Genomic DNA, 13,468 nt, shown 5'->3' on the forward strand with positions numbered 1-13,468 from the left:
TTGTCAGGGCCGAGGTTAGGTTTGGTCGAAGTTCGTTGATGACTTGTTCAATCAAATTAAAGCATTGTTGCCCATTTTTGTCAGCCATAGCATGATTGCCGGGTCTGTAAGTGTCTTGTTGAGTCATCCATCCATTTGCATTTTTGGTTAGTAGAACTTTGAGATTCAGAGTCGGAGGAACTTGTATCAGAACTAGAAGGAGAACTTTGTCTGGGGTCTCTCTTTGTGATTTTTGGTAGTGAGTTTCCTGTTGTTTGTCTAACGTCTGTACACAGACGTTTTTGGGATATAGGGATTATCTCAAGAAAGCTATAGCCCATTCGTCTACGTTTCGGTTGCTGAAACAAGTTTATCTGAGACCCATGGTCACAGTTTGATGTTTCAGTTCGGGCTGGCAATATGTTTTGATCAGTGGTCTCGGGGGTCTGTGAATCCAAGTTATCCAGCACTTGTGATATATTTTGTTTTTGTCTAGTTTGCGCAGCCGCCATTGTCGGATTCATTAATCTTAGATCTTCAATCTGTTTATCTGCTACAGTCAGTGAATCACGACGGTTTTTTGAAGAATCCTCAGGTTTCTGAGTTTGTACATCTAAGAGATGTATGGTGTTGTTTGGGAGCTTTGTAGGCCACATTGGTCTTTCAGAGATATTTTGTATTCCATCCTCAAAAACCCCCTCATTTGTTTGCGCTAATATCTGTACCTCCTGTGGCAACTGCTCGTTTGATTTTCGAAGGCTTGTAACATGCTTGGGGTTATAATAATAAGCCTCAAGGTGATCAATGATTTCTAAGTCCACTGACTTTATTTTTGCTTTATCCAATAAGACGTTTTGAGCCAGTTCGTGGAGTGAGTTTATTTGGCCACATGCGCTACTAACACAGATTTGTTTTGAGTCTGTGATGTTTTTACAAGTTGGTTCACTCGAACAAACACCAGGTTCATCAGGGGAAATACATAAGGCAACGTGTGTGGTTTTGGAAGTGTGTAATACAGTCAAAGGCATTCCAATTATTGTGTTTAACCCGTTACTTAGGTCTCCCTGAGTGGATTGTACGTCTTATTTGCAGACTTATCAGAAAGCACATGACATAGTTTGAATTGGGTAAGTATAGGCAAACCCACTCCCCCAGTTTCACTTACGTGTAGCGAGCAGGGACTCACATGGACTTGCGATCATGATATTACCGTCTCAGATTTGGAACGCTGCGAGGTGCCAGAACGCACGTTGGAAAGCGCAGAGGTCAGCCACATGTCGGGAGTGTGTTGCTTAGTGCTCCCCTAGCGACCACAGCAAACACACTCTGCTCACTCCGCCTCGGCTCCGCCGAGGGGTGAGGATTTATGGCTCCGCCTGGTGAGTTCAAAGGCCACTGAAGACAGACGCCGGTCTGACACTTCACGGCACGGCAGCAATTCCACAGTAGAAACGAACTAGTGAGCAGCAAACACACTCTGCTCACTCCCCATATATAGGCAATGTGACATCAGAGAATCTTACAATCTGGGCTTACCCCTCGAAATGGATAGGCCAGGCTACGGGTGTCAACTCCTCCTTTTGGGCTGATTGGTTCAGGGGAAGTGACATCATTTAATGGGTGTACATTGATGACTTCTTTGTCTCACCACAGTTACTTTTTACCAAAAATAGGTTATCAAGCACATCTTCACATCTATACTAATCATCCCCATGAGAAACAGATATGCATATTCCATATTTCACAGGGAATCAGACTAATTGTCAACTCTGTGCAAGGTAGCATCGCTTTTGGGCACAATTTCACCATTTTCAGGAGAACCATAATATCTAAAATTCTGCAAATGGCTTCACGTATGCTCCCTTATATTCTGCATATTTTCACCACATTGTGTGTCTGTATCATTTCTACTTCACTCAGAAATGCATTTGTCCTGCCATTCCAGTTCCCCAGGTGATAGGAACAAGTGCTTAGTCTCCTTGGATGTGTCCATAACTCACATAAAATGCTGGCAACATGTAACATTACTGCTCATTTAGGGCATTGGGAGAAATGTCTTAATATGACAAGTTCTTTAAAATCAAATGGGCTTGATTTGTCACGTTTGTGGGTGGTCCTTCAACTCCTCACAGCCAAATTGTCAGTCTGAACAAAGGGTTTCCATGACACCCTTTGAAACCAGGCAGTTTGGGCTGCAGAGGGATGTCAAAGGAAATCACACCTCCTAGTGAAATGCTAGTTCCGCTTAGTTATTTTGTTCCATTCTGTAGGGATGCTGGCCAGTCTGATGAGTATGCAAACTTCCACAACTTGGTCTCTTTCATGTGCCCACAGGGGCTGGTCCACTTGGGGAGGTAATTATGTTCCCATGTGATGCAGGGCACCTTTGTAGTAAGTGCCTGAGCCAAGCCTGTTATGTGGGTTTTCCAAATTCTTTTTTTTTCTTTCTTTCAACAGAAAGCAAGTCTTTTTGGGAATAAATATATGTACATTTTAGAGCAAACCCCCATATTCAATAACATTTCTGTGCATGCAAAGGGCATTATTTAACATTTCACTTTCACAAGGCATTTTCCTGCTTTGCAAAAACACTGTTTTACACATGGGTTAATTTTTCTTTTATGCCACTTTCAGAAATGTGGCTTCTGCCGCACATATTTTCACTTCAATTTGCCATCTGAGGACTTTTGCATCTATGGGCAGTTTCTGGACACATAAAGATATACTGCCAAACATCTCTTTGAAATTGACATGAGAAAGAGACACTGTGTTATTCCTTTGATTTACTGCAGCTCGTGCGCAATGGTTTCTCAGAAAAGAAAACACATGCCATGTTTAAGAACCTTTTAGGGCAGATTTTAACAACATTATTTATAATCCTGGGGTCTCAGACATATCTAAACGTAAGGGCATTTTTGAGAGCATTGAGGGAAAACTCAACATACTCCAATAGTTTTCTAGGGCCCCATCGTCCAGTGCATACAGCTCTCCTTACCCAGTTTCACTTCTCTGTGTGAAGTCTATATTTATGAGTCACTAGACATAGTGGTGTCTGCTTAATGCATTTGGAACAGTATTATCATGTATCACCTCCTAATATAATACCAATATGCTATTAAAACAAACATAAACCTTGGGAGTGTTAATACGGTTTATGGAAACTATGGACATGGTTTTACTTTCAGCCATAACTTGTACACAGATAATTATACCACAATTATGAATACTTTCATGGTCTACAAGGCTTAAATATGCAAAACAGGTGAGTGTATGATCCTTCCCTCATTTGAGTGTGGTCTGCTTTCATGATAATGACATTACCCCAAAGCCACTGTCATTAGTACTGTGGATCAATCATTCCATCACTTGCGGGCCTTGATTGCATGATTGATTTGTTAACAAACCATCCATTGAACTGGAAAAATGAACCCCAAGTTCTTGTTTTACACTGTGTGGTACATTGGTCAATCAAGCTATATCTTACTTGCACTTATTGTTTATACTTTTATAATATAGTATTCTCATTATGTATTTATTGCATGTATAATCCTGATTTGGTGCTAGTGAGATTCAGAGTCTGCATTACTTCTCATCATATTTCTCGAGTCTGATGTATTGTTTCCTTCATTACAGCACGTTGTCCCATCTGTGGCCGAGAACTTAAAAGAAATAGATTATGATCTGATAGGTCGTATGTTCTACAAAGATTGTCGCAGTCTTGATCAGTGGAAGCAGTGCTGCTTTGCATTAGAGAAATCATTTTTGCACTACTGTCCAGTACAGGATAACGCTAAATGGGACATGGTACACCTTCGGAGACTGCAAGAACTCAGTAAGATTGGATTTCTTCATATTAATAAGTTTGCTTGTTTGATCACCAACCTACCTTGTTATCTCTGTTAGGTGTGACTCCTGCTTCAATACTGCCAACCCGGCACTTCATTTCATTGCTATTCCTTCCAACCAATATAAAAGCCTAACCATGTTTGTCCTTGAGATTATATAAAAGGTCAGACAAGTATGCATTTCAGAGTCAAGGGTCCTTAGAAAATTCCACACTGTTCCACCTGCCTGCACCAAGTTTTGCAGAGTTACCTGTTAGAATACTCTGGACAATACTAGCTACATGTCATTTGGACACCCCACACCTTTCCCTGTATTCCAGCCCCTTCAGACATGAGTCTCTTTTGGCTACCCCTCCTGAATTTCTTCCAGCTGATGCTACGCTATTAGCCTTATCACAACATCTAGAGGATCCGCCTAGTCCATCACAAGAACGGGTGAGTTCAGGACAGACCGCTGAGGGGAGGAGTCCATCCTTGGTCATGGATCAGGTTTTAAGCGAACTAAAAAAACATTCCATCTGCTTTATGGATATTTGTATCTTATTGGAAAGACTTGTTTGATTTGTTAAACCATATGACAAAGAGTAAAAATCCTGAACCCGCTCCTATAGTACCTATATTAGGATTCTCTAAAGATGTTGAAAGGAGGGGTGTTAAACCATGATTGGGCCCCACTACAACGCCTCAGGGTCCTGGATTGCAAATGCCCAGAATTGTTGAACCCCCAAATGTCTCGTTTCGCAATTTAAACAAAAAATCATCCAAAATCTCATGGCAAAACTTTAGTAGGGAGTATAGGGAGCAAACGGATAGTTTGCCTTATGGTTTGGACTGTGAGGTTGAAGAAGAGTCAGTGATTGATATGGGTGAGGGCACTCTAGCGGCAAACACACTCTCCAAAGAGATGTCTAACAAAGGTGGAAAAAGTAAAAAAACTAAAAAACTAAAATGAACTCCTTGAAGAGTGTGCTGGCCTCTACACCCCCCAAATACAAACATAGAAAAGGCTGGATGACAAAGGAGTTTATCATTTATTTTCACCAAATAAAGTTGTAAATCAAACAAAATTGCCTTTATGTATTGATCTTACACCGCAAAGCATGCAGATACAGGGGCTGCTAAACACCCAGCAGCCCAACCAAAAAGAGATAGGTTTGCAGGGTCAAGGTCCACTATCACTTTTGGACAGCCAGCCTGCTGTCACATCCAGAAGTGAACCGTATGACTCATTGACCCCGTCGATACTCCCAACGACGCAATCAGTGATGGATGTAAGGGCAATGGGGAAACATTCCATGATAGATCAGCCCACTGTGCCAAATATGGATGTATTAACACCTGACATTCCCTCCTTAGAAGTTTTTATCTGTTCCACAGTAGAAAAACTGCTAGTCTCAAAAACAAAACTCTCTGAGACACTGATTAGAGACAATATTTCACAGTATCCAATATAGCAAGGTGACCTTGCCCGAAGGGAGGGGGAGGGAGTCCAAATTGAGGTGACTTCAAAAGAAGTTTTACCAAACTTGTTAAACGCCCCAACAGCTTCTCGGGTTGAGGCTCCAGCAGAAAACAGGCCCTCTTCTGGCAAATAGGAGGCTTCCTAAGTCGTACCTTGATAACGACTTAAAACATATTGAATGGAGACAGCCATGTCATTTGGATTACCCAAGTATTATCCTATATCCACTGTTTGACTGTGGCAATCATAAATAGAGAGAGATCACTGGCATTCTTTAATGATATTCCAGCTTTAGGTAACCTATCCTCGGCAGACCTGAAGAGGATATACTTTATTCACCCTACATGCTATGACGATGTTCCATTCTCGCTTGGTCTATGAAAAGGTTTTGGCTGAAAAAGATCAATTTAATTGTAGGGGTTATGACATAATGATCTTTAGTACAGGAGTGATTCATCCCCCAAATATTCACGAAAAAGAGGCTTGCGGTACACTTAGCAGTACAGGGCCAAAGAGCTATAATGATATAGCTCAGCAATCCGAAGAAGTGCAGAGTTGGAGATAGCTTGCTTTATCCCTTTGTGATTCAATATCCCAATTGCAATCACTGAAACAAAAGCTTTAACGAGAACCAAGATCTTTTAATACCCTCCTGGAACTCTTGAGGCCATGCTCGTCTTTCAGCCTCACCTGAGTTATGTAGAAAATGTAGGGGAAAAATATTATCTGCATCCAAGAGACCTGGATGGTGGCCCCATGGCACTTTGATGGTTTAGATTCTCGATATCTTTTGGCCAGAAAAGGGCCACGAGGTAGACCTCTGGTGGGCTCCTTGCTACTTTAAAGTTAGGGGAAGAATTAGTTATTCTTGATACCATCTCTCTCCCCCCTTGTGTTCTCGGGGTAGTGGTAAAAATTGGAGAAACCATCCCTCCGGTTTACCTCCTTATATTTAATATATATTGGTCCCACGGACAAAATGTATTTGAGTTCATTGAAAAGATAGAGACACTGATAGCAGATTTGATGGACAAATTTAAAGGTCTACAGGTCCTTGTTCTGGGAGATCTAAATGCCAATATTCCAGACACAACCGACCATGTACTTTCTGTCTCGGCTCAGGATCTCACTGCATAGTTAAAGATGGGGGCCCATACTACCCATACAAGAGATATTTTGTTGGCCTCCAGAAAGAAAAAGGAGGGCCTCCTCTGTGGTCAGTATTTCTATACTTGGGGCCTGTGTTAATTAAATATGACTCTTAACTCGGTCACAGATCCTCATACCTGGTTGGTTGGTACAAGCTTTTCCATCATTGACTATATAATATGCATCCAATTTTCTATATGACCTAACACATTCTTAATATTACTGCATCTCGTTTGAGTGACCATAGGATATTAGAAGTCGCAATATGCATTGATAGATATATAGCACCTCAAACCTTTATGACCTCTAATGTACATTTAATTCCAGCGAAAAATCGCATTATCTGGCACAGTAGAAACATACAGGAATTTAATAGAGTGTTAGTGTCTGAACATCATACTACATCACTGAAAGAAAAGTTCCATACTTTCACACATGCTAGGTTCATCCCGTATATTGAATCTTTGATCATTTGGACAACCAAAGGAAGAGCAATTCACCCCCATTCTGCAACTCATATTCATACCTATGATAATTTGGTTCTCCTGGTAAAAAGTGAACTGCATAGACATTCAAGAAAGCTTAGGAAAATGGATATCTCTTGGGAATTAAAAAGTGAAGAGAGTAAGAAAATGAAACACATTTTCAAAAACTGGCTAAAAGGCCACAGAGTCTGTATGACACACGCAGACAACAAGTCAATGTTGTTGGCCCTGAAGGATGGTTCATCACGTCAGTTTTGGTGATTAATAAATGCAAATGACACCCGACAGTGGGTTTTTTAAGTAAACACAATTTTAAAAGAAGTGTGGGCAGGCCATTTTGGAACATTATACGCAGCCCAAGCGCCCCCTTTTGAATTAACTGATATGATTCTTAAAACTCCTTCGAACTGTAAATTCTCAATTGAGGAGATTAGGTCTCAGATAGGACAGTCCAGTTCATCCCAGGCATGCGGCCCTAATGGCCTGGCACATATCGTATTAAAAGTGAACCCGGATACCTGGGCTAGGTCACTATGCCTATTATTTGCAGATATCTGAAAACATATTCCTTCCTCTTGGAACTTCTGTTACATAGTTCCAATTAAAAAAAAAAAGGAGAAAGGGCTCTGCCTTTAAATTATCACCCCATAGCACTGTTAGATGCTGAATCTAAAATGTGTGCAAGTTTAATATTGAAACAAATGGAAGATTGGTTAACCCTAAATAGGATATTGCCAAAAATGCAATTTGGTTTCAGAAAAATGGTTGGCACAGAGGTAGGAGTTTTGATGATAACCTTGCTTCAAGAACTGGCATGAAAAAAAACATGCAACTCCTGTTTATCTCAGGGCAATCGATTTGTCCCTTGCTTTCGATAGTAGATGGACCAAATTAAAATCGACAGGCCTCCCAGTGACAATCTTGTCCATCCTAATATAACTCCATAAAGGATCTAAAGTTCAAATTCGCTTAAATAGTGAAGGCCATTTATTCTTTCCCATCAAGACCTCAAATGGGCTGTGGCAAGGCTGTATCTTTGCATAACTTATAAATGTCAGATGTAGGACCAGCCCTCCAGAAAGTCTTGTTTATTTCTCCAACTATTGAATGGATGAGAGTCAGCTGGTGTGCCTACGCAGATGTTTTCCTATTGATCGACAAAACACCACTTGGCCTTCAACATTTGATTGCTGCTTTTGGAAATTATATTACTTTGAATGGTTTGGTAATACAGAAATCACTTATTACGCGATTTCATCTGCGAAAAAAGCCAAGTCCCTACAGTTGGTTCTTAAATAAAGTAAAATTAGAAGTAAGAAAGTCACTGTTATACTTGGGCTTTCCTGTATTGACAAGACCAATATTGGCCAGTTGCTAAACCATTTTCAGTCAAAGTCTAAGGGCCTCATTACACGTTGTGCGGTAAGGGAATTATGGTACCGGTAAGGGATTGCCGGTACCGCTAAATTCCCTAGCCAATTACGACCCGGACTTGCTGCTATTAGCGGAACCGGTAATTACGGTGCCACTAATAGCGGCAAGTCCGTGGGCGTGTGACCCCCAGGTCAGAAATAGCGCCATTGCGCTAATAGCACGCCATTACAAGCCATGCGGACATGGCAATAGCGGCATGGTAAAGACCCAAAAACCCCTTACCGGCATGGTGCTAATACCGGCATCGTGAACCACCCGTAAAGAGACCTGAGCAGTGTTCCCACCTGCCACAGGTGGGCACAATCAGCACAGGTGGAGGCAATGGAGACTGGCAGCACAAAAGAGCACACCACACCCCTTCCCACACCCCTTCCCATACCAAGATGGTTCCAATACTAGCAGCATGGGCTGGAGGACATGATTGCAGTGCAGCACCAACAACAACAGGCAGCACAGAGGAGACGCAGGAGGAGGAGGAGGAGTAGGAGGAGGGCAAGACAGGTGCAGCAAGCACCAGCAGGGCACCCAGAAATACCACAGAGGCAGCCAACAATCCCCAGGATCCAAGCCAGTCCATTTAACCCAACACCTGAGCAGATACATACCCTGTACCGTCTGGACTGGGATACCATCACCAGCATCATGGATGAGATACATGACAACATTGTGAGCCTCAATGACATCAGAACTGCAATCCCCCCTCTACTGAAGGTGGTGACTGAGCTCCACTTCCTGGCCACAGGCTCCTAGCAGCATACTGTGGGGCAGATGCATGGCATCTCACAACCAGTATTCACACGCACGCTGAACCAGGTACTTGATGCCCATGAAGCTTGCACATGAACACATATTCCAGCCACGGACTGCCCAGGAGATCGCAAACACCAAAGTTGCCTTCTATTCACTGGCAGGCATCCCAAATAGCATCGGGGCCATCGACTGTACCCATGTGGAATTGGTAGTCCCACATCACAATGAAGTAGTCTACCGAAACAGAAAACAATTCCACTCCATCATTTTCAAAATGGCATGTGACGCAAAAAAGATAATCACACATTGTTGTGCCAGTTATCCCGGATCAACCCATAATTCAATGGTCCTACAGAACTCAACCATACCACGCAAAATGGAGCGACAAGCCGGACAACGATCGTGGCAAGTTGGTGAGTAGTAGGGCATGCACATGGCGGTGTGATTGGGGGGGGGATACATACTCCAACTGGGTGTTGACTGTCGTGCGTAGGACAAATGGACATACAAATGTACGCCAATGTCCATCAGGGAAGGCCACAATGTACTTGAGAAGACACCACATGCAATTTGAAGCTGCACAACATTTAAGAAATCCATGTTTCAAAAGATTACACATCCATCCACACCCACATTGCACATCATGCACATCATGCCACACCACATAATACACAAATCAGCAACATGCCGTCAAGACAGTCATACAGAATGAGGGCAGCACAACATCAATACGGCAATGTGCCCTTGAATGCATGCAAAGGGATCACCCCTAGCCATAGCATCGAACCACACACCTATAGCACCACTGAAGTGATGCTTCACAGCATGGCAACATGGATGTCGGAATGGCAGTTCACTGGCAGTTTGGTACTATATTTGCCTGTGCCCAGGGACACCTGAGACCTGGCCTCACCCAGGACATTTCTATTACTGTCGGAGGCATGATTCGGGCATGTCCACTTGCAGGGTCGAGCTTAGCTTTGCACATTGCAGTCACGCAGTTCGTCTGCATGCATGCTGGTAGTTGTGATTTACAATCACAATGCAAAGACGATTTGTGTGACATCTACAGGCCGCACCAGAGGTGAGCGGTAACAGGTACCCATTCTTCACCCCATACAGGCGTCGCCGCCTATCCCCTGAGGAGGTGGCTCCTAACCCCTGTACGGAACCCACAGAACCAGCAGGAAGAGGACTACAATATTGCACATACCCGTACCCGCGTCGTGATAGAGCAGGCATTTGGCCTTTCAAAGACACAGCCCTGGTGCCTAAGTGGGCTGGGTGAGGCTCTCCAGTACGGCCATGACAAAGTGCCGAAGATAACCATGGCATGTGTAATGCAGCACAAAATGTGCATCAGACGGAATGTGCTTATGCCACCTGACATTGACATACAACCACCAGATGAGGATGATGAAATGGTCCACCAGGACCTGCAAGAGGCGATGGCCAGGAGGGACACGATGTGCGTCTGCATGTGATGTATCAAATTTCATGAGATACAAGGGAGAACTATTATGGATGGAGATGGGTATTGTTGCCCTGATGCATGTGGTGATGCCCACAAAGAACCCTCTCCCCAATAAAGTACACGTACACAATTATGAAGACCAAGCCTGTGTTTCAACTTCTCAACAGTTTCATTGTGATCAGAATGTGAACAAAAAATGCATGGCCCGAACTGTGAAAACGACCTTTCCCCCCTCCCCCCACAACACTCCCAAAAACACCCTTTCCCCCCTCCCCCCACAACACCCCCATGTGAGCCTTATAGTGTGTATGTGTCCTGCTCCACATGTGCCACCTAGTCCTTGCTGGCCCTAATCCTCAGTGCCTCCTCCGCCACTGGGTGGTTGGAATGTTGTGCGCCTCGGTGGGTATTGGTGCTCAATGGCGTCCGCAATACGTGTCATGGCCTGCCTGAGATGGGCCATTTCCTCGCAAATCCTGTTCGTGCAAGCCTCCATGCTCTCCCTTGTCTGGCTTGCATACATACTGGGGTCATCTCTCAGACGGGCTGCCTCAGCCACATGCTGCCCAACCAGCGCAGTGATTTCTACCTGCCTCTGGCTGATGGATGCAAGGTCATGTGGCGTGCTACGAGCTGTTGGTGTGGCTGCTGTGCCCTGGTCCATGCCTCTGGCATCAGGTGAGGACACCTGAGGGCTCCATGCCCCTTCCACGGTGTGCGTGGCTGATCCTCTATGGCTACCTGATCCTGATGATGGCCTAGGGCTGGACTCAATGGACCGTGTTGGGCTGGGGGTCTGGCTTTGATCCAGAATGTCAATTGCCTCCTCTACGTCCGAAAGTGGTGCGGTGGCTGCTGCCTCACCAGTTGAACTGATGGCAGCAGAGTGTGTGCCCTCCGTGCTGATTTCACATGTAATGGGACACACTGCCGTGGGCGCAACAAACAATACCAGCAGCCGTGGCCTCAGGCTGCGTCGAAGTGGGGCTCTTGCTGCCTTTGGCCCTCTGCTGCTGAACACTCCTGCCGGTTCCCCTTGAGGTGGTGGCGGTGTCCCCTGTCTCATCTCTCCTGGGCTTTTTTGTTGCTGGCGGAGCAGGTGTCACAGTGCGTGGGTTTTCAGTGTCTGTCTGTGATCCTGTAGGGTCAAAAATAGGGAATATCATTGTTTATGGTTCAACGTGCCTTATGCAGAATGTTTACGTCATGCCTCTCTATGCATTGGGGACTCTTTATTTTGGATTCCGGTAATGGGGATGTCGGGTGGGACATGCATGAATGGGTCTGTGTTGCACGTGTATGTGGTGATGCATGCATGTATGTTTGTGGCTGGATCCATGGCCTGAATATGGACACATATTTGGGGGACCCCTCACCCTTCACTGTACATTGTTTGATGTATACACTCAACTCCATCGGATGAAGTGACCACACCATGCTCCATGTCTCCAACACCCTCTACCGATTCCACACCAATTGTGGAGGCGTAGATCTCCTCCCACTCCCGGAGTTTCAGAGGGGAATCAGCGCCACCTCCTGTGCCCAATGCCAGCTTGCGATTCACTGACAGTATGTTTCTGACACAGACCCGGAGATCGTCCCACCTCTTACGGCAGTCCTTGACTGTGCGGGTGGTGGTGCCCAACGCACTGACTTTGTGGGCAACCTCTGCCCAGATGGCCTTTTTTTTTTAGGAGGGTCTCCCGCCGCATGTCATTGCTGAAGACTACATTGGCATTTTCCGCAAGTGTCTCAGTGAGCATGATCAGCTCCTCATTGCTGAATTTTTCTTTTCGCTGGCGATCAGCAGCTTTTTTCACAGCCTTGGGCATCTTCGGGCTATCCGGGATGGATTTGTGTTCGAGTTTCCTGGAAAGAGGTCCTGGATGGAGAGGATGGCAATGGATTGTGTTTTTAAAGATGTCTGGCGTGCTCTTTCCCGTTCCTGTGCGATGATGCTATTTCCGGTTCCGCTTTTTAACGGTGACCGCTAATGGCGGTGACCGCTAATAGCGGTGACCGCAAATTGCATGTAGCGTGAGGGCGGAGGTGCTATTAGCACTTTGGTCGAAGCCGGTAAGGGACTTTTTGGGGATTTTTATGGCATGGCGGTAGGGTCATTACCGGCATGGCGCTATGCTCGTATCCGCGTACTCGGAATGGTACGCAATTAGCACCCTCTTGCGAGGGCGGAAACGCTAATAGCGCCATGCCAGTAAATGCCGTTTTTTGCTGCACAACGTGTAATGAGGCCCTAAGTCCTTAATTGCACAAATGAGAATGATAGAATTAAAATATTATGCATTCTCCTGGGTACCTCTCCTGCGTGTCTACAAACTTAAAGTCATACCAAAGATTTGCTATGGTTTGGAACTATATTTCATTGCAGGCAACCATGATCTTCGAAAACTTGAAGCTAGAATATAGCGAGCTAACATGTTCTGTCTCCCAAAATGCATTCCCCTCCCTGCACCAAGGTACAAACTGGGACTGCAATCCATTCAAAGTGTAGTTGAATGGAAATGTCTTTCCTTATACAGAAAATTAAGTCTAAATTAGGGCAAAAACCTGCATCTTGATTTAGGCCAGCACTTGAGACACAGTTTGTCCCACTTGTTATTTTTAGGAAAATTTGCTACACTATCTCAAAACCTTTTGGGAAAAGTCACATGTAATATGGAAACCCTATTAAGCAACCCATTATGAGTTAAAAAATTACTGCAAATTGCAGATTGGGCGACCACCATGCAAGATGTATCCAAATCCACTCTCTACCATCATCTGGTATCACATTATAAAATGTGGGGCTTTCCTAAACCATATTTGTCTTGTTTTCCCAACAAAAAGTGGCAAAATGTAGTCATGAGATTCCGATTTAATGTGTTACAAA

The 13,468-nt window shown here is 44.4% G+C and overlaps 1 protein-coding gene across 3 annotated transcripts in view; it reads left to right on the forward strand.

Moving 5' to 3' along the window:
- The window catches only part of ARAP2 (ArfGAP with RhoGAP domain, ankyrin repeat and PH domain 2), a 1,740,202-nt gene that overhangs the window by 1,168,705 nt on the left and 558,029 nt on the right, over nt 1-13,468 (forward strand). For all 3 annotated transcript variants that reach the window (XM_069631830.1, XM_069631832.1, XM_069631831.1), the window contains one exon: nt 3,613-3,811. In XM_069631830.1, coding sequence (XP_069487931.1) covers nt 3,613-3,811 — 199 coding nt within the window. The remainder of the gene's footprint in view (nt 1-3,612; nt 3,812-13,468) is intronic.

This window comes from Ambystoma mexicanum, chromosome 6q, assembly GCF_040938575.1.
Source record: "Ambystoma mexicanum isolate Mex_15411 chromosome 6q, UKY_AmexF1_1, whole genome shotgun sequence".
In the NCBI taxonomy this organism is placed as follows: Eukaryota; Metazoa; Chordata; class Amphibia; order Caudata; family Ambystomatidae; genus Ambystoma; species Ambystoma mexicanum.